At 40.8% G+C, this 25,647-nt stretch overlaps 3 protein-coding genes across 7 annotated transcripts; 1 reads left to right on the top strand and 2 right to left on the bottom strand.

The window, feature by feature from the left end:
* Nucleotides 1–1,101: 1,101 nt before the first annotated feature.
* On the top strand, nt 1,102–5,132 carry ubxn1 (UBX domain protein 1). 3 transcript variants are annotated; one of them, XM_026329766.1, is made up of 10 exons: nt 1,102–1,143; nt 1,670–1,734; nt 1,835–1,888; nt 2,102–2,229; nt 2,502–2,592; nt 2,778–2,969; nt 3,267–3,318; nt 3,396–3,518; nt 3,610–3,793; nt 4,490–5,132. In XM_026329766.1, the coding sequence occupies exons 2-10, from the start codon at nt 1,676–1,678 to the stop codon at nt 4,528–4,530; spliced, it is 924 nt and encodes a 307-aa protein (XP_026185551.1). In that variant the 5' UTR covers nt 1,102–1,143; nt 1,670–1,675; the 3' UTR covers nt 4,531–5,132. The 3 variants fall into 3 exon arrangements, with proteins under 3 accessions (XP_026185551.1, XP_026185549.1, XP_026185550.1); XM_026329764.1 differs by having other exon boundaries at nt 2,102–2,235; XM_026329765.1 differs by having other exon boundaries at nt 1,134–1,269; nt 2,102–2,235.
* A 334-nt stretch (nt 5,133–5,466) lies between these two features.
* Nucleotides 5,467–12,281, bottom strand: LOC113144062 (pre-mRNA-processing factor 39). 2 transcript variants are annotated; one of them, XM_026329761.1, is made up of 15 exons: nt 12,158–12,281; nt 10,938–11,188; nt 10,647–10,772; nt 10,428–10,546; nt 10,074–10,241; nt 9,622–9,802; nt 9,390–9,494; nt 8,946–9,063; nt 8,704–8,858; nt 8,369–8,495; nt 7,897–8,168; nt 7,254–7,435; nt 7,035–7,109; nt 6,184–6,349; nt 5,467–6,015 (listed from the first exon to the last, which is right to left on the bottom strand). In XM_026329761.1, the coding sequence occupies exons 1-15, from the start codon at nt 12,213–12,215 to the stop codon at nt 5,944–5,946; spliced, it is 2,175 nt and encodes a 724-aa protein (XP_026185546.1). In that variant the 5' UTR covers nt 12,216–12,281; the 3' UTR covers nt 5,467–5,943. The 2 variants fall into 2 exon arrangements, with proteins under 2 accessions (XP_026185546.1, XP_026185548.1); XM_026329763.1 differs by having other exon boundaries at nt 12,179–12,220.
* A 126-nt stretch (nt 12,282–12,407) lies between these two features.
* Nucleotides 12,408–24,871, bottom strand: ganabb (glucosidase II alpha subunit b). Of its 2 annotated transcripts, XM_026329759.1 has the most exons (25): nt 24,843–24,871; nt 24,059–24,160; nt 23,848–23,956; nt 23,434–23,561; nt 22,493–22,672; nt 22,264–22,329; nt 20,975–21,032; nt 20,750–20,831; nt 20,468–20,564; nt 20,151–20,331; nt 19,864–20,017; nt 19,042–19,277; nt 18,793–18,919; nt 18,555–18,634; nt 18,098–18,238; nt 17,577–17,673; nt 17,240–17,341; nt 16,426–16,669; nt 15,907–15,971; nt 15,546–15,622; nt 15,285–15,359; nt 15,051–15,164; nt 14,822–14,931; nt 14,472–14,572; nt 12,408–13,927 (listed from the first exon to the last, which is right to left on the bottom strand). In XM_026329759.1, exons 1-25 carry the CDS (start codon nt 24,860–24,862, stop codon nt 13,818–13,820), a joined length of 2,856 nt encoding a protein of 951 aa, XP_026185544.1. In that variant the 5' UTR covers nt 24,863–24,871; the 3' UTR covers nt 12,408–13,817. The 2 variants fall into 2 exon arrangements, with proteins under 2 accessions (XP_026185544.1, XP_026185545.1); XM_026329760.1 differs by lacking the exon at nt 22,264–22,329.
* Between the last annotated feature and the right edge of the window lie 776 nt (nt 24,872–25,647).

Here is a 25,647-nt window from a genome sequence, read left to right as displayed (position 1 = left end):
GTCATTAGTTTTAAAAAAAAAAGTCTGAAAAGGAAGTGAGGACGAGAGACGAAAAGCAAGTTAAACAGCAAATGTTAAATAGTAAAGGAAAGACAGTTTAAAGCAAACAAAGAAGAGAAGAGCAATAAGACAGATGTGAACAGACTGAGACAAGTTTGTCCCTGAGTAGTGGTAGACTCCTGAATGATGGCTGCTTAAGACTGCATGGGGGGAGAAAAAAAATTAATCATTACACTTACAGTAAATATGTAACAGACCCAACCTGCCCATAAAACTCAGCAAATTGAATTCTGTTTGAACACTCAGACACATGAAGATTGGTTAAAATCATACAAGATGGAAGGCAGCCAATAAGAGACAGTGTCCTTCCTCATAGGTTTTCAAATTAGCGCCTCTATTCAGTCTGTCAAAGCCACCTGCCTCTGCTGACACGGGGGACATAACTCATAAGGCTAGTGTCATTAATAAATGATTATTTAATATATGTTTTAATAAATATTATTTGACAGCAGCAGTTATTAGTTACACTGCAGATCAATAGTTTACATCTACTTAGCATATAATCGCTATATAATGTATGATATATTTTAATTGATTAAACTTGTTTAGCTGCAGTTCAACGAGACCTTATAATGCATTATTCAAATATATAAGCATATTTAAGACATAATACTTTTATACTTAAAATGGCATATTTTGAATGCTGGACAATAACTTGCAACAAAGTGTGTTTCATTTATTGAATTATGATTTTGTGTAAGTGAATGATCTGAGTACTTCTTTTACCAGTGGTGAATTATTAAAATGACTGCTGTTGGGAGAATTTTATAAAATCCAAAATGCCCAAAAAATTGTGATCAATTCTCTTTTGCCAATTTGAAGGAATATAGAAAATATGTCAGATACATAGGTGCAGTAGACTATAGTACTAAAACTTAATTATCTTTGAGTGCAGTCAGAATTCAACATATTAGGCAATTTATGTGAATAGTTGTGGCAGTTAGGAAACCACGGCATGTCTCTGTGCCTGTGTAAAAGACAATGTCTGAAATTTTATTTCTATTACATCCATGCCCTAAACGCGTGCTGTCTGTTTTTGGTCTATGTGGGTTTCCGTACTGCTGAAGCGCTGTTGGCTGATGTGTGAGTAGCTAAGTAACGTTGTCTTCATGAGTATATTCGCTGTTTTTACCTCTATATGAAATCAAACAACCCCCATTTGCGCTTTTACATGTAACATACCAACAAACATTGGTGGCTAAAGTGCAGGTGAGCTTATGAGAGCTCCGCATCCTTTTTAGTCGCGCTAGCAACGATGCTTTCTAGCTAGCTTTCGCAAATTGAACGTTAGCCACGTTACTGCTAATTTTAGCTCAGCACAACTTTACTTAATATATTAAATAACTACAATTAATCAGGAGCGGTGGTGACAAATGTATTTTGTCAGGCTGTTAGTTAAAGAAAGGTTAATATATGTTCCCATAGTAATATATCCTGACTACAGTGGTAATGTGGTTAGACTGAGCTGAGGAGAAATCATGGGCTCTGCTGACTTCAGATAACACAGGCCAGTATTGGCACTTACCTGCTGTTAGCAGAAAACAAGAGCGATGAAACAAAATGATGATCAAATGAAGGCTGACTGATGTTTTGTTTCAATCCGTTTCAGGTCAAAATGGCAGAGCTGACGACACTAGAGAGCCTGCTGGAGATGGGCTTTGACAGAAACAGAGCGTGAGTGACACCAAAGCCAAAATGTGTTCTGGGTCAGAGAGTTCCCAGATTTGAGACTGGGTTGAAATGAAAGGTCTGGCCTTTTTGTTGTTGCTTTCAGAGAGAAGGCTGTGGCCAACACAGGGAACCAGGGAATAGAACAAGCCATGGACTGGTGAGTCTGATATTTAGGAGTAAACATCAGTTTAGATTAGATAATTAAATAATTTGTCCTCTGGCAGGGAAAGCCAGGTGTTACAGCAGTAAAAAACAATGCAATAAAAATAGTCAAGAGTATGGAAAAACAACAATATTAATGATGATGATTATGATAATGAAAGTAATCAGTGCTAAAGTCCAGCTGACCACTTTCCTGTGCATTTCTCAGGTTAATGGAGCATGAGAATGACCCAGACATTGATGAGCCTTATGTGCCTCCTGTGGGGAACATCCTGGGAGGAGAAGACGACAGCCAGCCCAGCACAGGACAGCCAACACTAGCAGACACTGCTGAAGGTCAAGGTACGTTGTGCCTTTTGGAAAAGGGATGAACCCTGATAATGTGTTCAATATATGTTAAGCATGTGCAGCTGTGATGATACACTAGTGTCTTAGGCACTAAAAAGACAAAAAACTCAACAGTTTTATTTATGAGTTAAATCCATACAAAGTGCAGTAACAGAATAAGAAAGAAAAACAGATATTTCAGTAAAACATTTTAGTACCTCACTATACTTGCCTCTTTTCTTTTTTTCCTCCACTTTCTCGTGTATCTGTTTTGTCTTCAGAGACAGCAGGTGGAGACAGCAGCTACATTGAGGACACAGATGGTGTGAAGCGGCCACTGACAGAGGATGAGAAACGTGAGCAAGTTAAGAGGTCAGTGTGTGCACACAGTGGCTTTTACTGATGGTACAGAGTTCACACGTTGGTCATGATGTTTATCTACAAAAATTTAACCTGACACTGGTATTTTGTGTTTAGAAATTAAACATAAGGAAATACCTTGTGGATTTACAGAGCCTGATAGTAAGCTGATGCTTGTATTGGTGTATGTTTTTCAGGCTAGAGGAGCTGATGCGGGTGAAGCAAGCGGAGAGAAGAGAGCGTGAGCGGGCAGAAGAAGTGGAGAGAGAGAAGCAGCGGAGGAGGCAGGGCCAAGAGCTGCAGCAGATCCGTCAAAAACTGCAGGATGATGATATGAAGAAACTAGCTGACCAGCGCAGGAGAGAGAAGATGGAGGACAAACTAGCAAGGTAAGATACCAGTTAAAACACACAAGGGAAAATGACAAAGTACATGAATAATCCAAAGATCACATCATTCTTGCAGCAAATAACAACTGGTCCCAAAAATGGAATGCAGCTACTTCTATTTAATCTTGAAATACTAGAATTAAGAAAAAAAATCAGGCAGGACTCTTATTGCACTGTAGAAACTCAGATGTTAATCAAGCAATTGTAAATGACATGAACAGACATCTTCTCTAACAGCCAAATCCTTCAATCTCTATCTTTAACGTGATTGTGCTGCTTTGTCTGTATTCCTGTCAGGCAAAGGGTTAAAGAGAAGATAGCACGAGACAGAGAGGAGCGGGCACAGAAGGTAACACTGCCATATGTACAGTTCAGTTCTCCTGTTTCTGTGTCTGTTGGAACCAATGACTTTTCTGTCCTGTTTAGTTCGGAGGTGGTGGACCCCTTAACACTGCCACATCATCTCAACCTGCTGAGGCCAGTCCTTCGTCGCCTACCAGTCAAGGTCCTCCACCCACTAAAAAGGAGTATGATGAGTCCAGGATACAGGTGCAGCCCTCAGTCATACTTAACAGATTGTGAGTTCACTCATCTATTGCCCGCTCACTCTTTCCTCATCCTCTGCTTCCTTACCGTAAAGGTCCGCCTGCTGGATGGCTCGACCATCACGACAGTCTTCAAGGCCCAGGAGCCGCTGGCGGCGGTGCGTGTCTACGTGCAGATGAACGGCAACACACCTGAGGGTCAGGACTTCACGCTGCTGTCACCTTACCCCCGCCACGTTTACACCGACCTGGACATGGAGAAGCCCCTCAAAGAGCTGGGTGAGCACTGGCTGCTCTATGGCTTAGAGTGGGATTTAGATTAAAAAGAAAAAAAAAAAAAAAAAGACTTATCTTCCATTTAGAGGTCTGTCTCATGAATTGAGTAGGTTGCACAGTGATCATTCAGGTCTAAATGTAGTTTAGGAAAGAAACTGAGGGGAAGCTGCTATTACATGTAAAATATAAACTGCAATTTTTTTTTATATCTGAAGGTGTGACACATTACATTACCCATTATATCTCACTCATGTTTCCTGTTTACCTCTCATGCTGTTTAAAAAAAAACAAAAAAAAAACAGATGCATCACATTTGTTTCCTACTAGCTCTACCTTTTTACATTTGTCAGGTTCAATCACAGCGTTGGCAGAATTGAGATACCCAGACTGCTCTCATTAATTCCAGTTGTGAATTAAAAGGCCCATGATCAGATGTCATTACATACAGAACATATCCCGATGCAGATCACATTTCTGCCACGTTTAAGCAGTGTATGTACGTGATCAAATGTGGGTAATCATGGATTGTAGCTTCCATGTTGTCCATTATTGTAAACCTGAACTTATTTAAAAGCTTTGTCATTTTTCAGGTGCCTTGTTTTTGTGGGAGCTGAAAGCCTCACATCATGCAGGGTTCGCTGTGCCTGCACACTTCAGACTGTGTCCGACCTTCTCAATTTTCCCTTTCTGTCTTTTCAGGTTTGGTGCCTTCAGCTGTGCTGGTTGTTACTAAAAAGTGAAATCAGGAGGATCTGCTCTAGGCGCCTACCTCACCACTTCCACATCATCGGCACAGACACCAGAAAAACTGATCCAGGAACAGTTGCTACCTTTAAGTAACACTCAAGGAGCCAGCTGCCTGAACTAAAGCATAGATTGAGGCTGAATTCAGGCGGTATGTAGTAACTCTAAAAATTAAAGTATGGGTAAGTTATATGTAAATGGTTTGCTCTTCAAAACTCAGCATCTCTCCGGCCTGATCCTATTACCTACAGTTTAATATTTGCTGCAACAAGCATGACTCTCACCAATTGAGGAAAGTGAAGATAGCTGGCTTCTGAGTGATACTGCCTTTAGGAACACTGATCATGGGTTTAAAAAAAACACAAAAAAACACATTTATAAAAACATTGTATAAAATTGTTCAGTTTTAGGCTGATCTTTCCATAGCAGAGTACAACACAACCTACCCAACTGTTCTGAAAGGGCCTTAAATTTAACCCCTATGATCTTCCTGATTTTGTGACATTCTACTTTGCCAGTTTTTTATAAGTTAAAATATATGTTGACAGGTCTACATAATCACCAAGAATCTACTTAAAATAAAGCCAACTCGGAGAAATTTGATGGTGGACTGAATTTTCTAAAAATCACATCTGACCTTCCTTCAGAAAAGTCCAGTCTATTCTACATTTTCCACATTGTCAACAAGAGCCATTAAAAGACCAAAACCACTTTAGAAAATTGCTTTTTAAAATAATGTACTTGTGAGGCAAGACTCACATATTCAGCAGGTATAAAGTGCCATAAATACTGAAACGTAACCTGCTGTTGGTTTTGGTCTTTTCATGTGACCTGTTACAAATAATAAAACTATATAACATCAGCAACCCTATGTTTTAAACAAAGACGTAATCACCACACGAGTATAGGTAACTGAACGAGTGAAAGAGATCGGATGTGACACACTATAAAACACCTTTATATACATTTAAAAAGAAAAAAAAGCCTACTGAGTGGAATGGTACAAAATGTCAATCATACATCACCTGTAAAATTGAATAGCCTCAAGGACTTAAAACATAAAGAGGGGTTGAATTGCAAACAAATACAAAAATAGTTCTGATTAAAATGTAAAGACAATGATGCACTGAAAATGGGCGTCACTGTTTCATTTCATCGTCTTTCCGCCTGTCTCTCAGAATGATCTCTGAAATGACATGTTAGAAGAGCTCAACTGCAGCCTGTTATTTTCACAAATCCAGGACAGTGAGGCAACAGAGGAAGGACGGAAGAAAGGATGCTGCTGGGATTTATTTTAGCAGGACTAGACCGGCAGGACGGGGAGGTTCAGTTTGTTGTTCAGCTGAGAAGTCATCCTGGGTCACACTGCTTCCTGTGGTCTTTTGGCATCGCAATCACTGTTGCCGTCTTTAGCTGGGAGGATAGTAGCCCTGGTTGTAATTCCAGGTGTTCTGGTAACCGTAGCTGCCGTACTGTGGTTGCTGAAAACGAATCACGACAAAGGGGAAATTTTCAAAAAATGTGAGGGTGTATTTTGTCAAAGCACATCCATCCTGACACCTGTCCTACATCATTCCACGCATATCAGTTCATTTACACATTTTCCGCCAAATCATATATATATTTTTTTAAATTGGCCCTAGTCATACCTGGTACCAGCTGCTGTAGCCCCCATAGCTGGCCTGTGTGCTCATGTCAGCACCCATCATAGGAGGAGGGGGCGTGGTCATTGGGACGTGCGGCATGGTAGGTGGGACTTGTGCAGCCACAGCAGAGCCGTCCTCACTTTTGCTCAGTTTCTCTGCTTCATCATCTCTAAAAATGAAAGTAATTTAAAAAAAATCTCTAAAAATAAATGAAGGTTTTAGTAACAATGAAAAGTTTCTAGACAATTTTCTAACAATTTTCTCAGTGGGGTGAGAAATCATCGGTAAGGCAGCTGATACTAATAAAAATCAACCCTGATTCGCGATGATTCGTCCAATGTGGATGAGCAATGTGAAAATAACTTTAATACTGCTGGGAGACTTAATTTAGGTTGTTTTAAGAAAAAAATAACATTCCAGGATTCAATAAAAGCGTGTTCAATAAAAATTCAATAATTAATAAAAATAATTATAATTCAATAAAAAGTGTTAAGATTTGGATTTTTCTTAATGTCCTAAACCGCATTTTAACACTTTAATTTTGACAAATCTTCTCAAAAACATTGTTCATTAAAATAGAACCAAGCCAAGCCAACAATGGCTGTTGTATTGGACTGCAGCAGTTTTAGTTAGTTGTACTTAAACTGGTAACTGAATGTATGGAAGAACTATGATTATATCAATACTTAGTAAAGTACTTAGTACTTCAGTTATGGTCATTTGGGAATTTTTGGTTAAAATTTTTGTTTTAGTTTAGTTAGTTGTTTTAAACCTTTTAAAAACCTTTAAATGAACGAATTGAATTTCCAAATGGTTAAGAAATATTTGTTTGGAACTTTTTCATCTTGTCTCACCCGTTTTCTGCTTCTCTCTTTGTTCCACCTAACTCCTTCATCAGTTTCTGGTGCTCTTCATAGACAGACAGCACACTGCAGAGGACAGGCAATCAAGGACAACATTCAGGTCAAAGATGAGGAATTGTTAGATAACATCAGGGTTTAAATCAGGGTCAGACTGAAAAAGTTGTACTGATGTGTGTATAAAATGTCAGGGCAGATGTTTTGAACTCCGACCTCTGGATAGAGTTGCTGAAGTCCTCAGCGAACTGCAGGCCTCTCTGTGAGAAGAGGATCTTGGTGTGTGGGGCGAGAGGAGCTGCCAGGGCTCGCGTCACACATTCCTGCACTGCCTCAGCCGAGGCCCAGGGGTCTGATACCTCCAGCTCTAACAGGTTCAAATGCAGTTTATCATTATCCTGCAGGAGGAGGAAGACGGGCAATTAAAACCTAACAACTTAGTGTGGGTCTGAATTAGTTTGGGCTTTTTATGCAGCATATGTAACGATCCAAGGCGGATTGTAGAATCACATTCTTCTAGTATTAAAATCATATAAAAATGGCATTTTTTTTTTATCATTTTCAGTTATTAGTTGATCCTATTAGGGATAGTACAGTTAGCAGCCTGGACTGTAAGTAAACAGTTTTGCTACCTGAACTGGACAATCTAACCTTGAAGCTTTGCATACTGAGCTGTCATGAAAGCAAAACTGCAAAAATAAATAAATTCCAGCTACTAGTAAGCAAATTGTGTCACAGAGAAGAGACCAGGATATTTATGCCCGAACAACAGTGACTCTTTATCTCAAAGTATTTCAAGGGTGAGAGGACAATGATCAAAAGTGTGGCTGACATATATATTGATGTGTAATTATCTCACCGGACTAATCTCCAGCGCATCCTGTAAAACTCTGCGGGCTCTGCTGGGGTTCCTGCCCAGTTTCAGCAGCAGGCGAGCCAGCTTGATGGAGTAGAAAGCATGTAATGTGGGTTTGTCTTTGGACTCAGCCACCGCCTCCTGCAGCAAGGCCTCTGATTGGTCCAACTGGCCCGCTCGTCTCTCCAGAGCAGCCCTGCGGAGACGGACCACTGCCAGCCCTGGCAGGCTTTTCTCCAGGGCCTCCAGTACTCGCCGAGCCTCAGTCAGGTCGCCTGATGGAGAAGATGATGGACTTTTATGAATCTTTGAAGTATGAAGGCTACAAAATGTGGAATACAAACATCTCTAATATTTTAATTAAAAGACTGACATTTTGTTTGTTCTCAGTAGGTTATGAGATCCACTGTCACACCTTTTTTTAAAGTCAGGTGTTAAAGCTGCATTTGTACAGTGGATGCATGTGTTGTCGTACCGTGCCTCTCCTCAAAGGTGGCCCACTGCATGTGGATGTTGGGTTTGTACATCAGATGGATCTCACAGGCCCGTTTGTAAACAGCTCGGGCCTCATCCACACTCTGCGGCTCGAGGTACTGAACGTACTGAACAACACACACACATGCTCAAGTTAAGACATTATGAAACATACACACACACCATCTAGATGTATGCTCAAACTTGTCATCTGGTCCTTAAACCTGCAATGATTAATGCACAGTCAACATACAGTACACACTAACATGTAAATATGCTCTTGCATAAGTTTCAGGTAAATACTGTATATCACACACAAACACACTTTTTCCTTACCCTGACCCAGAACTCCTCATACAGAGCGCAGGCAATCAGGCAGCGCTCAAAAAGGATGCGAACCCTGTGGTCGTCACAGGCAACCGCAGCATCCTCTGATCCCTCCTGAGCCTGGGCTGTGACCTCTGACCCCTCTGGGGCTGCTTGGCTTGGATCTAATATAAGATGATGTCAAAGTTGCAGAAGCTTTTCCACATTTGCACAATTTGGTGAAACTGACAGCATCTGCATCATGTAGTCACCTTGGCTGGGGTCTTTGTTGTCACTGTTCAGCTGAGTGATCTCCCAGTCCAGGTAGGAGTGCCAGGCCCGGAGCTGGATGCGGTCTAGTGGTTTGACATGGAAGTAGGGCCGCTTGATCTGCGTGATGAAGAGAGAGAGAGACAAAAGATCAAATTTGTTTTTGATGTAGCAATGTGCCGGTGAGCTGAGTGCGGCATAAGTCTGTAGCCAGTTCAAAGATTTAAACCTAAAAAGACAACAAGAACATTTATAGTAATACAGTCTATAAATTTACTGAAAAATCATAGGATCTTCTGCCAAATGAGTACCAAAACTCAGACCCCAAACATTTTAGCCCTTGATTCAGAACAAAGTGCCTGGATAATCATTCCGATGTCATACATAAGTTTGGAGTTATAAAAAATAATTAATAGAGGAGTGTAGAAAGACAAAGGAAAACTTACAGCATCCTCAAAGTGCCATCTCTTGCGAACCTCTCCCTCGTTGTCCTGGTAAACTTTGTCCCTGTGAATCAACACTTGTTCCCTAATCTTCTGCATCAGTTCCTCCTGAACACAGTATAGCGAAATGACAAAAAACACAATTATTTAAGTTACTCTTTCATTTAAAACTTCTTATTGCACTTATTGGTAAAATCCTCTTGAGATGAGTGTGAGGCGGTCAGATGTTACTCACTGTGTCTGTTCCCTCTGGAGTGGCGGGCTCTTCTTCCCCTGGGGGCCTCTCCTCTTCCTCCTCCTGGGCTTGTTCTGCACGCTCTGCCTTCTGGCTCTGACGACACAGCGTCCTCAGCTCCTCGTACTCCTCCAAGGAAAGCACCTGTTTCGGCTCATGGCTGCTCAGGTGCTCCTTGAACCTGATGGGACAGCGACGAGCCAGTGTGAAAGTGAGAGGAGAACATTCAAAAGATTAAAATAGTGTATTAATTTAATAATAATAATTATGGAAAGAAGCTACGAAGGTCCAGTAAAGTACAAAAATAACACCTACAATTTGAAAATAACACATTGGTACAATAGTAAATCTGATAATGCTTCATACATTACATATACAGACACATTTTTGCCTAAAAAAAAAAATTTTCTTATTGGGCATTACTTGTACCATGTGTGTGCCTGTGGACTTACTTGTCGTAGTGTGTGTTGTATAGCTGGGTGGGGACTCTGAGGACTCTGTCTAGGACGGCTGCTGCATTCCTCATGTTCCCCTGCTCCTTCTCCCACTCAACATACAGATCCCAGAGTCGGTCTGAGTGGAAGTCCAGACCTGCTGCTGCAATTGCGTCCTCAAACACACTGAAGACAGAATTTAAAGTAATTAAAATATAAAAACACCTTTCTCTTTGTTCTGATCAAAAACTAGATCAAGCACTAGAGGACCTGATTTACTGTAAACTGTGCTCTTACTACACAACTTCAGGGGGGCTCAAAGTCTTGCTGAAATGAGTTCCTTTAAAAACATGAAAATAATGTGTTGGCTACCTCCGAATCCGCTTGGGCGACTCAGGCAGGTTCATGTCCAGTGTTCCCAGCAGAAGATTAATGTAGTGGATCCACAGATCTACACTCAGAGGGATTGCCTGGAGACCCTGAACACACACCTAACACGACACAGCACAACCATGACCATTAGCTGATAACTAATATGAAAACCCTTACTGAATACACCTCATAATGGTGTGAGGAGGAAAACTGTTTTACCTCCTCTGCTTTGTTGTTAAGTCCTGTGCGGCGCTCCAGATCTGCAAACTTCTTCCAGTAGCCGTAGCAGAGCGGGTAGCGAGCGAGGAAGGCCACTAGCGCTCTGCGTGAAGACACGATGTGACCCTGAACACGTGAGAATAAAAAATTCCCAAATGTTATGCAAGGCCACATAAAGTTTCCTGATCAAATATCTTGCACTGTCTCATGGGAATGCTAGAGGTCAATGCATCAAAACTGAGGGACAGTGTGATGCTTTAAGTGCTCATCCTCCTCTGTCCCTCCACATACCTCTTGCTCACAGTATTGCAGCAGATCGGTCCAGCTGGTGAAGTCTTGAGGATTGTCGTGGGCAGCTTTCCACAGACGCTCAAAGTCAGCAGGAACATCCCCCTCTTCATCGTCTGCAGCTGGAGGCATGGAGAAGGAAGCAGGGTCGGGGCCCACAGGAGCCTCAGGAACCATGGCGGCGCTGCCGTTCTCGTCTGACATCTCAGCCATCTCAATTGGAGGCGGAGCTGGGATCTCAGGAGCCTCCATGGCTGAAGAGAGGAGAAAAGTAATGTTGATCACAACTTCGAAGAGACTACTGTAATGTTTTTGATGTGTGTTCAAATAACAACCTGTCTTAGATTTGATTTAATGCACATCAAACTGGAAAATTAAGCAAATTATAGTACAGTTTCTGTGTAAAGTAAATATAAGAGCTGCTGGACAATCTGAACTTCCCACCTGGGGGATGAATAAAGTGTGTATTTATATTCATTCAGCACAATTTAACTGAAACCCTGCAAAAGAACCACACATTAAAATTAAAAAACGTTCTTCAGTATAAAAACAATGCTTTTTTTTAAAACCACAACAATAAATGACTAAGAACAAAACTGCTTCATGTTTCATATTATGTTGACAATACCCATACCTCTCTGTGCACACATACTGTATGGAAACTAGTCGCAGGTAAAATACATTGACGAAAAAAAAAAATTAAGGCTCGTTCTCATTTTAAGGTTTTCAGGAAATCCAAATTATGACTGGTAAAAAAACATCTTTTTACGTTGAGTAGTGAAAACTGTTATTGCAGCTGAGCATGAAAGTAAACCAGTGATCCACAGTAAACACAAATAAAATGTATAGCTTTACACTCTCATTCTTGCAATGCCCGCAGAGGTTTTTTCATTCATAAAACGCTCCGCGCACTGACTTCATACAGAGCATCTTTAAGGAAATTAACAAGACGAAAATATTATCTGGGTTTGTTGTGGAAGTCGCCGAACTAGTTTGTGATAAACTGACGACTTTTTTTTAAAAAACGCACAAAGTGAGTTGATTAAAGTTAACAGGACACAGTTTCGTGTGTTAGCCTAGCCTAGCTCGTCATGCTTGTCCTTTAAAGCAGCTTCAACAGGAGCCTTCGTTCACGATGCCTGCAAACCAAACACCGAGCCCACATCGACTGCCCGGGGACGCATGGCTGCGTCTTGTAAACTCATCAGCCTTGGTCAAAATACCTGAAGACTCTTCGAGCTCACCGTTGCCGCTCATCTCCTCGCAGCCTTCCGCCGCCATGATGGGAAAACGTCTCGCTGACGTCACTCAAGTGCGACAAGAAGACGCTGATGAAGACGGATGAAATATGATTACTGATAGAAATAGTTAAGTAGGCATTTACAAATTCAAGCAAAAACAAATCCAAGTCAATTCCTGCCACTCCAGAGCTGATTATTTATATGTGGGTAAAAATAAACACTGACACATTCATTCTTTTAGATTTGGTCAACTTTATTTTTACTTGGTCTCTCTTTTAAGTACATCTGGTAACTTTGATTGACAGCTGAAATCTGTAGTTTCACTTCCAATTCCAACAATTTAAGCTTTCAGCAACAAAACTGCAGCCACGTGTACATTTTTTTTTCATCATAAAAACAAACAAGGAGACAAACTCACAACAAAACCCCTAAAAGGTCAGATGATTTCTCTAGACAGGACAAAAACTAAAGTCTCCAGTGAATGATTTAAAGATATACGACTGCTCAGGGTGCATTTATGGTCAATCTTTGTGTAAATCAGGAGGCTTTAAATGGAAAGTTGCTATCAAACCTAATTCTTTCAAGGGTCAGATCCGATGTTTTGTTGAGATCCAATCGGACTGTCCTGACATCTACTAAACACATGAAAGTCTAAACGTCTCATTTCCTCAAGTGCATTAAAAATTATCTAGTAAACCTTGGAGAAAAAAACAAAACAAAAAAACTCAGTAAAACAAAGAAAGCTCATCAACAGGATGATCCACAAAGTGGTTCACTCCCCTGAAGCCATTCCTATTGCCAAGTTTGTTCAAAAGAACTGATGAAAATCCCCTCTGTGCAGCAGTTGAAGGACCTAATCACTTCCATTGGGAAGCAATGATAATGAATCATTTCCATGCACACAAATTCATCACTAAGGAACTCAAGAAGAGCCTACACAAGAATGAACTGGGCACAACCTTACATTTTGTGTCATGAGGAAAATAAAAGGACCGTAGGAAGAAAGTTTAGAGCTGCACACAAAAATGGCAAGCCCTTGGTGGGCATATGTAATGTAATGTGACATGAGTTTAAAGGAGAAATGGAATGAAAAATTCAAGAGCTTCAAGGTAGAACAGATAATGGGAATCACCAGCAGGTGGAGCATGTGCTTTGAATATGAACCTTCATTTTAAATGGTAAACATTCTCCTACAGTATTTTCCTTTGAGGCAGACTGCATGGAAAACCAAGTGGAGAACAAAACAAAATAAGTGCCATAATGTTTTCTTTCTCAACCCCAAACATTAATTTCTACAATTTGAGTTGCTCTTTTGTTATCCATCTACTAATAATCCTTTTGTTAGGTGTTAGTGTGACTGAACACAAGGAGGACATGGTAGAGATGGTATGTGGCTCAGTACGACTAACAGGTCTATATTGGGTTTGTGTGTGTATGCAGGGATGACAGCTGTGTGTTTTAATGTTGTGTGTTTTAATGTTGTGTGTGTGTGTGTGTTTTTCCCTAGTTTCCCATATTGGATTATGCTGTTGTCTTGCTTTTGTTAGCTCCTGGGAATCAGCGCCTGTGTATCTGTTCCATTCTCCTCTTCAGTCCAGTTCAGTCATTTTCTCCTCTGGCTCCTCCTCTCTGGCGTCTGTGGTTACTGAAGCGTCACGGTCCAGTCTGCCCCTGCGTTCATGCCGGGCTTGCGGAGCGTCAACATAGACATGGAGGCGTCAAACTCAAACTCTACCTGGCTCTCTTGACCGTCTGACAAGGGAAAAGGATGCAGTGTTAGAGTATCTTTCAAAAAGATAAGAATTTTTGTAATCCTGAATGTGTAATTCAACTCGCCGAGGGTCTAAAAACATAAACATAATTTGAGGAAATGACACCAACTACAAAACCACTGTAGTGCGTAGTACACTATAGTGTGTAGTACACTGTAGTGTTGGTACACAAAGAGCTCTAAATGAATGATATAATGAAATATGAACAATTACTAGATATTCATATTTTTAATTACTTCTGTTAACCAGCTATCATTGACTCAAACACAGATCAAGTACCAAAGGTCTAAATAAGGAACTACGGCATATAAAAACAAAATAAAAGGCAGATTTAGCCCCATGATGTTGTAGAAGAAAATATTAACTATTCACTGATTCACTCTATTTAGGCTAACTTTAAAATTGTATTTGCCTACATTCAACAGAAAGTTAGTAAATTGTTCCTGTACTGCAATGTGTTTGTGTTATCTGTCAGCATACAGGTGAGCCAGCAAACCATTAGCAGAGACGTGACAAACACTCACCCACAGTCTTAAGCATAACCTTGCTGGGCTTACTGGTTCCCAATATGATAATACGTTCAATCCAGGAGCGGGTAGTAAACTGGGCATCTGGAGCAATATTACTGCGGACCAAAGACATGGATGTAAATGTTAAAACACAAAAATAATAAAGTAAGACCACAATGCAAAATCTTCATAGTTATTTGACAAATCTGGCACTTTTATTATTGTTTTTAATTACATGAAGCAGCACTTATGTCTCGAAGTGTTTGGTGCTTTTTGTCTTATGTGATGTTTGTGGGACAATAAGGATCTGAACTTTACGCAAATATCCAAGATCCTTCTTCAGTGTGAAAGAGTGTGTCACTCACACAGAGGAGAGGATGTTGCTGGCGAAGGACAGCCTCCTGTGGATGAACTCCTTCTTTTCATAGTTGAAAGTGTGGCCATCATCTATGTAGAGCTCACCCTCTGCAGTTCTCTGTTATACAAAGGGTTTAAATAGTCAAGTCCGACAACATGGGCAACATGTTGTAGTAGCAGAGCACAGTTCTTGCTAGTGTCTTGCAAGTGTCGGCAGAGTATGCCGATTTCAGTTACCTGGGGATTAAGAGCCACATACAGAGTGTAAGGATCATGCTCCATGCAGGAGGAGGACCTGCGAACTCGAAGCTTTCGAGGAATGATGGAACCACCACGCTGGAAAACAGGGATCTGATAACAAAACAAAAGGCTCCATATTAAAACCAGAAAAATGGAGGATAATGCTATTAAACAATGGTGAGGGCAGACAGTGCAGTGTAACAGTATTGTGGAAATCTGTCCGCATCTTACAGAGCTCATGGTGACAGGGATGTAAAGGTTCTGGGCCCCATTGTGCTTCTGAAAGGTGTGGACGTCAAACCAAACCTGGGGATCAAATGCACAGAGCACGGGTCAAGATCAAAGACACTTGAATCCTGAGTCATGTTCCAATAACATGTTCAAAAAAAAGGAAGGGATTATGACAGATTAGGACTGAAGTAAAAAAAAAAATGCATATATACAAAGAAAGTATTTTTAAGATATTAAAGCCTCTCTGCTTCTTCCTCTTACCTCCTCTTTACCAGGCAGGTAGGCGGTGACTCCTCTTGCTCCCTCCTCAGTAACTGGGTGCACCAGCAAATCTCTCCCTGCAGCAGAGTTTAGTAACTTCAGTGGAACTGTTTCAAACCATAACTGCCTCACAGTCATCATGGATTTCACGTTTTCATTCAGGTTTGTCCTCTTGTGCCTTTTGTACCTCAGGGTGTTCACACACCAAACAGGCCTTCCATACCCATTACATGCCATCATTATTTTACAACAGTTCATGTGCAACGTGCTGCAGAGTTTCTTCATTCAATTTGATCAAGAATTCAGGGCAACTTTGGCAAGTTTCTAGAGAGAAATGTTCAATTTGTGTTTTGTTTCTTACCAATCAAGAACTCGTCATCCAGAGCAAAAGTAGCAGGTTCCTGAGGATAGTCCACCCACAGTGGTCTGTAACAGAGATGCACATGTATAGATTATAGAAAAATCAAGGACATTACAATGCTGTCATAGTGAAATTTAGTTAAACTAAGTTGTTTTTACAGAAACAGTATGCATAACTGCAATTCAGATTAGGAATCAACCAACACTGATGTTCATTTCTTCTTTACTAATAAACTTTAATAATGCACATCTGTGTGGACTTTTTGTAATGCATGATTACGTGGAGCTATTAGTACACTTCTCTTCATGCTCTCTTAATGATGAGATCTGTGGGGCTTCACGTCAAGAACAAATCTGAGTTGCCACAGAATTTTAGTTTAAACAGTATGTTCAAATGTCATTAACGGCTTTAATTTTGCTCATGAATAATAAACATGAGGAAATCTGCTTTTTCAGCTACTGATGTCTGGACTTGATGAATTCAATTAATATTTTATCATTTTGCCTGCTCTGTGCCCACCTCATGACAGGCTGTCCAGTGCGGTATGCCAGGTAGAACTGCTGGTACCAGTAGGGCAGGAGGGTGTAGCGCTGGCGCACGGCTTCACGAATCAGCGCTGTGTTTTCTGGCCCAAACAGCCAGGGCTCACGCCGGGGTGTGTCCAGGTGGGCATGAGCCCTGAAAAACGGCTGGTACGCCCCCGTCTGGTACCAACGCACAAGCAGCTCAGAGCTCGGAGACTTGAAGAAACCACCAACATCAGCTAGGAAATGGAGGGGGTAAATGGTAGTCAAGTCTGTGCTGTTTACAGCTTATTATCCTCCCAATGTGTCTTAGGTTTAAAAAAAAGAAAAAAACAGTCACACACAACCACTTCTTGAGAACCTATGTTTTTAGAGCTTGTTGCTGGAAATGAAAGGGAATGAATGTGTGAACAAACTTCGTTTTGCACAGGTGCAGTGTTATAAACACCTGATCTCAGCATGGATATGAGTTTCATGCTCTCAACAGTATGTGAGAGTAATAGCCAGCATAATTGTTAAATATAGCCACAGCTGGAGGAAACCTGTGTCATCACCATGGTAACAACTCATGCAGTTTCAGTCCATGTTTCCATGGCAACAATATCAAACTCTGAGGAGACCTGTGCTCAAATAAATTACATAATATGCGTTTTTCTCCCAAACAACATTTAAAGTAGCACAGTCTTGCTTCAGTGTTATTGAAATGTGGCTATGTTATTTGATTTATTTTTTTCAAACATGTTGGTCAATGTGCTGACCAGAGATAAACCATCAGTGTAACAGTAGACAGAGAGTTTGATGACACTCACCACCACAGAAAGATATTCCAACCAGGCCCAGGCTCAGACACATAGGAATGGAGATCTTCAGATGGTCCCACTCAGCAGCGTTATCCCCTGTCCACACAGCACCTGCAGACATACACACACCTACTTTAAACACTCTTGGTCTTGCGCTAAAGAACAGCCAGTAACAGGTTTCTAGCACAAAATCAACAGAAGTTTTACCTTTAAATTATTTTCATTAACACAAAACAATTCTCAATTATAGTGTGATGGCTTTTGCTCAGCAGTATAGCAATACAAGGAGTAATAAATGGACTGAGGCTGAGAAATAAACGAGAAGTAAAAACCATGAAACGCTCACCATAGCGCTGTGACCCAGCAAAGGCGGCTCTGGTTAGGACAAATGGTCGCTCAGTTCCTCCTGACCTTTGGATCTGACCCTCTGCTGTGGCCATTTGCTGCAGAATATACACAGATAATCAGTGAGGGGATTTTTTTTTTTTTAAACCAATTTGTCTGATGTTTAGACGATAACATGGTTCTCTTTCAAAGCAATTCTGTGATCCATAATAATGTAATTGAAATTCAATAGACCAAATTAAAATCATAGATAAATTTTAATGCCACTGCTAGAAAGTGGTGGCATCTTAAATAAAAGATATATTTTGATCTGCAAATCATTTTATTTCGCTAATGTACTGATTTGTGTTTCAGCAGTGTTCTGCTGCTTTCTGTGAAGGATCAACACTTTCTCCATGTTTAGAAATCTAAGTTTTTTTCCCATAATTCAGCTGCATCCACATTCAGGAAGAGTCAACCAGAATTTAAAAGAAAAAAAAAAAAAAACATGAGAAAAGTCACATACAGCTTGCGTGTACGCACCACATAGAAGCCATAGATGTTGTGCAAGTCACGGTGCTCCCAAGCTCCATGCACTGCATCCTTGTGCATTGTGACCTCTGGCCCATTGAAGACAGATGGCTCATTCATGTCGTTCCAAGTATACAGGTTCTCCATTGAACCCTGGAGTGTGGAGAGAGATTATGGGAGTAAGTAATGAGGCCAGAGCAACCAAACCATTAGTTTAAAAAAAAAAAAAAAGAAGATATTTTTATATCAGTTTTGATAAACCTGGGATAATAGACAAAAAAAAACTCAACTCTCAACTCCTAGGAAAGGACTTACAGTGCAAGTGCTCTTTGCACATTGGCTGTTCTCACAGAAACTGGCACAAAGTAATTGCCAGTATCCTAAATCTCCAATATCTCACTACATGTAGTTGTACATTAGTGACTGTTTGCCTTTAGCTCAGCAACAGAGACAGTGTCCTAAGACTTACCTCATACTGGTCGTAAGCAAACATGCTGGCCCACCAGGCCCTCATGTCTGCCCGGGTGAAGTCTGGATAGCCTGCACTACCTGAAGAACATCATCATTCATTGTAATTGTAAGATAAAAGCACAAAGAGTCAGGTCATTATACATTCTGTGTTTCTTAGAGATGATTCATTTTATATTGTAATATTTACAAATGCATTTTCTATATATTTTGCTCTGTTGATTAATGCAGTCTCTTACCCGGCCAGCACCAGCCCTCATAATCTCCTCCATCTTTATTCTTGATATAGAAACCACGAGAGCGGATTTCGTTATGGATCTTGTAGTTGCCGTCTACTTTGATATGAGGGTCAACAATGGCCACCATCTATTAAAAACACAACAAGCAGAAAGTCTTGAAAATGTAAAAGACAAACTACTTCAAGAATGTCACACTGAATGGGACACTGTCCCCTAATACAGTGACGCTGGATTATTTATTATATGTACCTTGCGTTTTTTGTCCATGAGACCCTTCAGCATTTCCTTTGGTGTTGCAAACTTGTGTGGATCCCAGGTGAAGTAGCGCTTCCCATCTGTGTGTTCAATGTCAAGCCAGATGAAGTCATAGGGGATGTCATGCTCGTCAAAGCCGGCATCTACCATCTGCACATCTTCCTGGTCGTTGTAGTTCCAGCGGCATTGATGGTAGCCCAGAGAAGCCAAGGGAGGGAAGGACTGGGTGCCTGTCACGTGATGAGAAGAACAAAGGGGGGGGGGATTAAAAGCTGATATTTTACTGGATTACACAGATTATCACACCAAGATCAGTAAGCACAACACATTCAAACTTTATTTTGATTGACAAATATGTCAACTACAATGAAACAAATTTAAATAAGGTGAATTGTTAGAAACGGAGCTAGTATCTTTGTGTTTGATGTTTGAACCAAGAGTTACGCAAATTCTATAAATCGTTAATTATAAACTTAATTTAAACCTTCAAAAGTACAAGGTTAAAATAAAAACACATTAAAACTCACTAATTAAATCACTAATTAAAGTGTTATTAGTAGCTTAGCCTTAATTTTACTTTTGCAAACATTTTATGTTATATCAAGAGCCAAATGTAACAAACCAAAACCAAATCAGTGTTCTCCTACTTTTCAATGGCACACCACATTGACTGTAGAACATGTAATGAAAGGAAAATGTACTGGAAATCTCAGTAAACCCTAGAAAGCTCAAGAGGCTCATACCACTGCACTTGAAATCTTAGGAAACTGTGGAAAACAAGGCATTACGTGTTCATACGATCAGACATCTTCCTACCTGTAAGGGAGGCATATTGAGAGAAGACGTCTTTTGGAGTTGGTCCAAGCATAATAAAGACATCAATGATGCCACTTTCAGAGATCCAACGCACATCCGTTTGTGGCGTCTCACTGGATCCTTGAACATAATCCAACATTTTCCCAAACACTGTCTGGAAATGGACATATCCAGTGAATAACAGACTAAGTTTTGTGAGCAGTCAGTCCTCATGGTCCTTTACAAACAAACTAGGAGCCAGGAACAAAAAAGTGAAACAAGAATTAAATACCTGCAACAAGCCATACCTTTCCAGCTGTGTTGGAGCTGATGTCCACCCAGGTTTCAGCAGCATTAAGCCAGAAAATGCCTGTGGTCCGCTGAGAGTTGTGAGCTAACATAACTGGGATAGCCCCGTACAGGGCCATAGGGTTATATAGCTCATACTGGAACACATCCAGGTTATAGAGCCGATACGGATCTCCATTACTGCAATAGAGAAACACACAAGGAAGCTTGATCCAGTGCAACAAGTGCTATGCTAACAATTATATAGTGTGGCAGAAATTCCTGGATCAATGGGAATTCAGCTCCATGTTTTATGTGACTTATTGCGGCCACTCACTCTGTTGTTTTGAGCCTGAGGGTATCAGCATGTTCTGGGATGCCGTATACATGCTCCACCCCTGGCAATGAGAAGTCTAAACTAACGGCAGATGGACCTGTTAGGGAGAACAACCAATAGTCATTCAGAGGAAAAGTAATAAGGCACAGAATTGTGATTTTAAGTCCACATATAATGTTTTAGTGATTTTAGAGCAGAGGTTTCAACATTTGCCTTTTTTAATTGGTGCTAAAAACACACTCCCTCACTAACAACAAGGTCACTAACACACGGCTCATTTACCATTAGGTTTGCTGTCTGTGTGCGATTTAAAGGTTTCCTCCCACATCCCATCTTCTACTTTCTCTTCCTCTTCTTTTGCTGTCTGGCAGCAAACATGGAGAAGAAAAATGTAATGGTCAAGAGAAGATGGAGGCAGAGAAAGAGCACTGAAATTGTGTTTTTAAAAAAAAAAAAAAAAAAAAAAATACAGGGAAGAGGGGAAAATTGTATTTTAGTTTGTAATACCTCAGCCTGGCTTGCTGGATCAGCTTCCTCTTTCTTCTCAGCCTCTGGGTCTGCCTGACTGCTCCGTTACACAACCATTTAAGGGGTTGTGTAAGGGGTTGTGAGGAGGGAACACAACAAAAAGAGAAGAGTCAGTTTGACAAAGACATACTAACCAGTAACAAGTGACACTATATGGGTGTATATTTTAGACTATAAGAAAAGGAAAATGACAAACAGGAACATTGGTGATTTCCCCGACTCCAAACTGACAACTAACAAATACTCCACAATGACTTGACTACAATGACAAATGGGAATGAGCAATTCCCTACCTTGTGGCTATTTTAAACTAGGCATCATGGGATGGGAGCTCTAGAGGCTACGGCATGTAACACCTAAAAGACACCAACTGATTCCCAGTGAACTTGATATATGCTAGGGTAGTAATGCAGGCTGTGGTCTAGCACCAAAAACCCCTTCACACAAGCCCTGAACTGCAAAAATCTTCAGTAGTCATGCACCGATGTTGAAGTGAATAATCTGCAGCTGCTCACATGCAAGAGGCAGTTGTGACAAGCGCTTGTCACAAGAGCTCAAAATAAGCATCGTTTTCAGAGAAAATTCCTACACTTACAAAAGGCAAAAATACAAACTGAACCATACCACAAATAGAAATGTTGCTGCTGAGTTTGGGAAGTAAGCAGTGATGCCTTAAAATAAGGTTGGTGGGACACAGACCACATGCGTGTGAAGCGACAAGACCTTCACTCTTATTTGCACCCAGAATTAGCATTAGCATTATGTTAGCGCTCACTGTAAACTGAGCAACCCAATCAATAGTGCAGATGCAGTGTTAGATCAGTTTAGCTACTAAGCTGCAGGAATGACACTAGAAGTTTGTGATCTAACAAGACAGCAGAGTGTAGTACAATCACGGCTAGAATTACAGCAGTTAAAATCCTACAGCATAATTTTCCAGTAACCGTGCATGCTTTTCGATGATCAGGATGATTTTTTTCTTTGTTTCATGAAATAAAATGGAGAAAAAAAAATTCTTAATTTCTATTACTGTTTAAATGATCCCTCACAAATACAAAGATGATAACAGTCAGGGCTGGACTGGTCCCTTAACTAGAACAAATCAAACACCACCATGCACACAATCATCCAACACCGCTCTCTCACTCACATTTAGTTGAGGGTAAATATCGTACTTGGTGTGATGGGAGTCCCTATATTTTAAGTCACTATTGGCAGCATTGGCACAAGGAACAGAATACACACTTACAAATCTTAAGGGTCTTTACCTAGAGAATACCCTCTTGATATTATTCCACACGCTAGCCACTGTGCTAGTTACTTTATAGGAGAAACTAGGATGATGGGGAGAAGAGGACAGAACAACGAGTCAGAGACAATACTCAAAAAACAAACCATTTCATGGGAACAAAAACAGAAATCATCCACTGAGTGAGGATGTGGATTACAAGAGAGGGCTGGTATTCGTAAATATGTGTGCATTGCGTGGTTTCTCACGTGTCCTTGCGCATCCTCAGGTGCTCAAAGGCCAGCAGGCCGCGCGAGTTCAGCGACATCAGCACGTCACGTCCCTCCATGATGTCCAATCGAAAGGGCTGGGCACTGACGATGACCCTTTGCGACTCCGAGCCCAGAGAAAGAACAACCCCATTCTCGTCCTGAGACAAGAAAGACAGGCTGAGGCAGAAAGAGAAAAAGAGGAAGCAAAAGTCAAGAGAGGATTTAGTTTGAATAAAGAAAAGTGAGGAATAAAGTTTGAATAAAGAAAAGTGAGGAAAGACCTCATTTTTTCATGATTAGTATATTTTCTACTGAAAATGTACTTGACAGAAATACAACAGGTTTGCCCAGTGCAAATCCAGCTTCAAGTTAAAAATTTTAAAATAAGAGAGATCAAGACAGAAAGCAATCATCTGAAAAGGGTGCCCCCCCCCCAGCTCCTCTGCATTGCACGTTTATTTCATTAGTAGATCTTATATTCAGAGTTTCAGTACAGACGCCTGTACTTATCTATGACTATGATCTAGCTTGCACCATATCAAGACTCTCAACCTGAGGCAGCAAAATGGAAATCAGCCATCAACTTTATTATTTTGTTTTACTTACTGTAACATGAACATAAGACCTCAGTTATAATCTCTCCTTCAATCTTTCAAATCTTTTCTGTTAGTTTGCTTATTAAAAATTATTAAGCTTTTTAATCATTAAATTAAAGTTTTTTAATTAAGCTATTAAAAAAACCTTTTCATCTTGTAACAAAGATCTCTTGACAGTTGCTCCTTCGAGGGGTGTTGTCCCCTTTTAATTTTAATATAAAACTGACAATGACAGACTTACAAATGTTAACCATGCCTTTCCAATTTGACTCTTCGATATCACAGGTTTTCTTACACCCAGCCACATCACCACACGGGCAGTAACTCCTGTGGGAGACTTACGGCTCAGTAGGTGGCTCCCTGATGAGCACGTCTGGGACCTCATAGCGAGGCTTTAGCGGCTTCAGCTCATTAATCTTCACCCTCGTTATGTTTCCCTGGAGGCGGTAGAGCTCAAGCAGCAAACGCACCTGAGAGACAAACACAGAAAGAGAGTGAGAGAGGTGGTAGGCGGATACAGGAGAAGCAAAGAGGGTTCTGAGGAATTTCATAATCATTTTATATAAAGCAGAGAAACAAAGCAGGTAAAATTTCACTGCAAGCAGAGTGAATGTTCTGGGAGACAAGTTTCACAGTCACCATGGGTATATGTAGGGAGACGTGCAAAACAAGATCCCTGCAAGACTTCATGTTAGAGGACGTTCTTTATCAGTCACGCACTCACCTGTGCAAATCTCTTCTTCATGTGTTATTTACCTTATTATTGTCATTGATGAGCTGCAGCGTGAGCCTGGTGTTGGTCAACTCCAGGGTCTCCAGCAGGGCTCGATAGGGAGACTCACCAGGCTTCAAAGCCCTCTGACGCCTGTTTAAAATTTAAAACCAAAAGTGGACACCAGATAGAAATCAGTAACTAAGTTTTTATTTTATTTGGCAACAATTACTATTTTTTTTATCTTGCACCCACTTGCAGAAGGCACTCTGGTCACAGGTCTTGAAGTTGCCCTTGTCCACAGCCCAAATCCCAGTGAGGCACACAGCCAGCCAGAGCAACAAGACAGGTGGCATCCTGCAAAGAAACCAAGGAGAGGACCTAACTTTTAAGCTGGTTTTCCTATTACAGATAAGCCTGTACTAAACACACAGGCAGACAGGAGCTGGACTTTGAGCTCTCTGGTGCTAAAACGTCAAAGGCAGCGCCAGAAAAAGTGGTTAACCCACCTTTCTGCAATGGGAATATAATAACAATTAAAACAACCCAGCTTTTCGTGTTCCGGCCTGTGGGGACCCATGTTCCGCGGGCTCGGTCCTCTCAGATCCGGGTGATGCGGTTTTCCAGGAGACGGTATTAGCTAACGTATCCGCTAACAGCGCTAGCTAACGCGCACTCGGCATTTTGGGAAAACACAACAGATTTCGACACAAATAAATATTTTAATAAAAGCAAAAGAGTGTTTAAAGGGTCGACTGAGGCCAGACTATCTCACAGCGCAGTTTTTAATTAATCCCCCATTTTAATCAGTACTTCATGCTAACCGTGCTAACGGGCTAAGCCGCTAATTCAATTGGGGGATCTCGACTTTTCCAGGAGGACGGTTTTTCCTGGTAGACGCTGGAGCCTGAAACGGGATGTTTGATCACACGTTTACCAAGAGTGTGCCACCAACGATCACCCCCGAGCTCCCGCCGACTGAGAAAGCCTCAAAATAACAATCAATTCACCATAAAACAGCGGAACTGCTTTGTCTTACCTTTCAGTGAAGGTGGCCATCTTGAATCCCCCCCCCGCTAGACTCCGCCCATTTCACTCCGCAACAAAGATCGTTAAAACATAAGATTCGACACAACTAACGAAAATATTTAAAACTGTGTTTAAATTGAGAAATATGTTATACACGACACCGGCAATATTACACAATCTACCGTCATATTTTTACTTAATCGTGCTGTTATCTATTTGTCTGATTGATGATAAAAGGCATGTGACATTTGTGTGACTATTAGTCCTCTCAGGCACGGACACGTCATCACCGAGCTCCAGTCAGTGAAGTCCACACATTTGTCCCGGATTTTAACACGTGTGCAGGTTATTGCAAAACACAGCAGCCTGTATTTCTCTGCCGCAATGTTTAGGAAAACTGACCAATATGCTAAAACCCTGAAATACTCAATTTAGTATAATGCCTATTTACATTTGGAGAAACTGGCACCTTAATTAAAGTTCCAGCTGATCCCCTCACCCTAAATAGGAATAAGCAGGTATAGATAATGGATGGAAGGAACCTTAAATATTTTGCATATCCACAACATTTTTTGCTGTTTTGCCTCAAAGTAGAAAACAAGACAAAATGAGGCTACACAGAATTTTCCTGTGTTATAAAACATATTTTCACCCCTTGAGCCCTCTAAACTGTTCAAAATGAAATGGTCTGTAAAGAAAACACACCTCTCTTACTTCTAGTGCTTGTATTACAGGATCACAAATGACAAAAGAAACCACTTTCTTTAAGCACTTACAGTATGTAAAAATATCCTAATTGCATTTTTGAAATGATT

The sequence above is a fragment of the Mastacembelus armatus genome, chromosome 10, assembly GCF_900324485.2.
Source record: "Mastacembelus armatus chromosome 10, fMasArm1.2, whole genome shotgun sequence".
NCBI lineage: Eukaryota > Metazoa > Chordata > Actinopteri > Synbranchiformes > Mastacembelidae > Mastacembelus > Mastacembelus armatus.
This window is presented reverse-complemented; position numbering and strand designations above follow the sequence as displayed.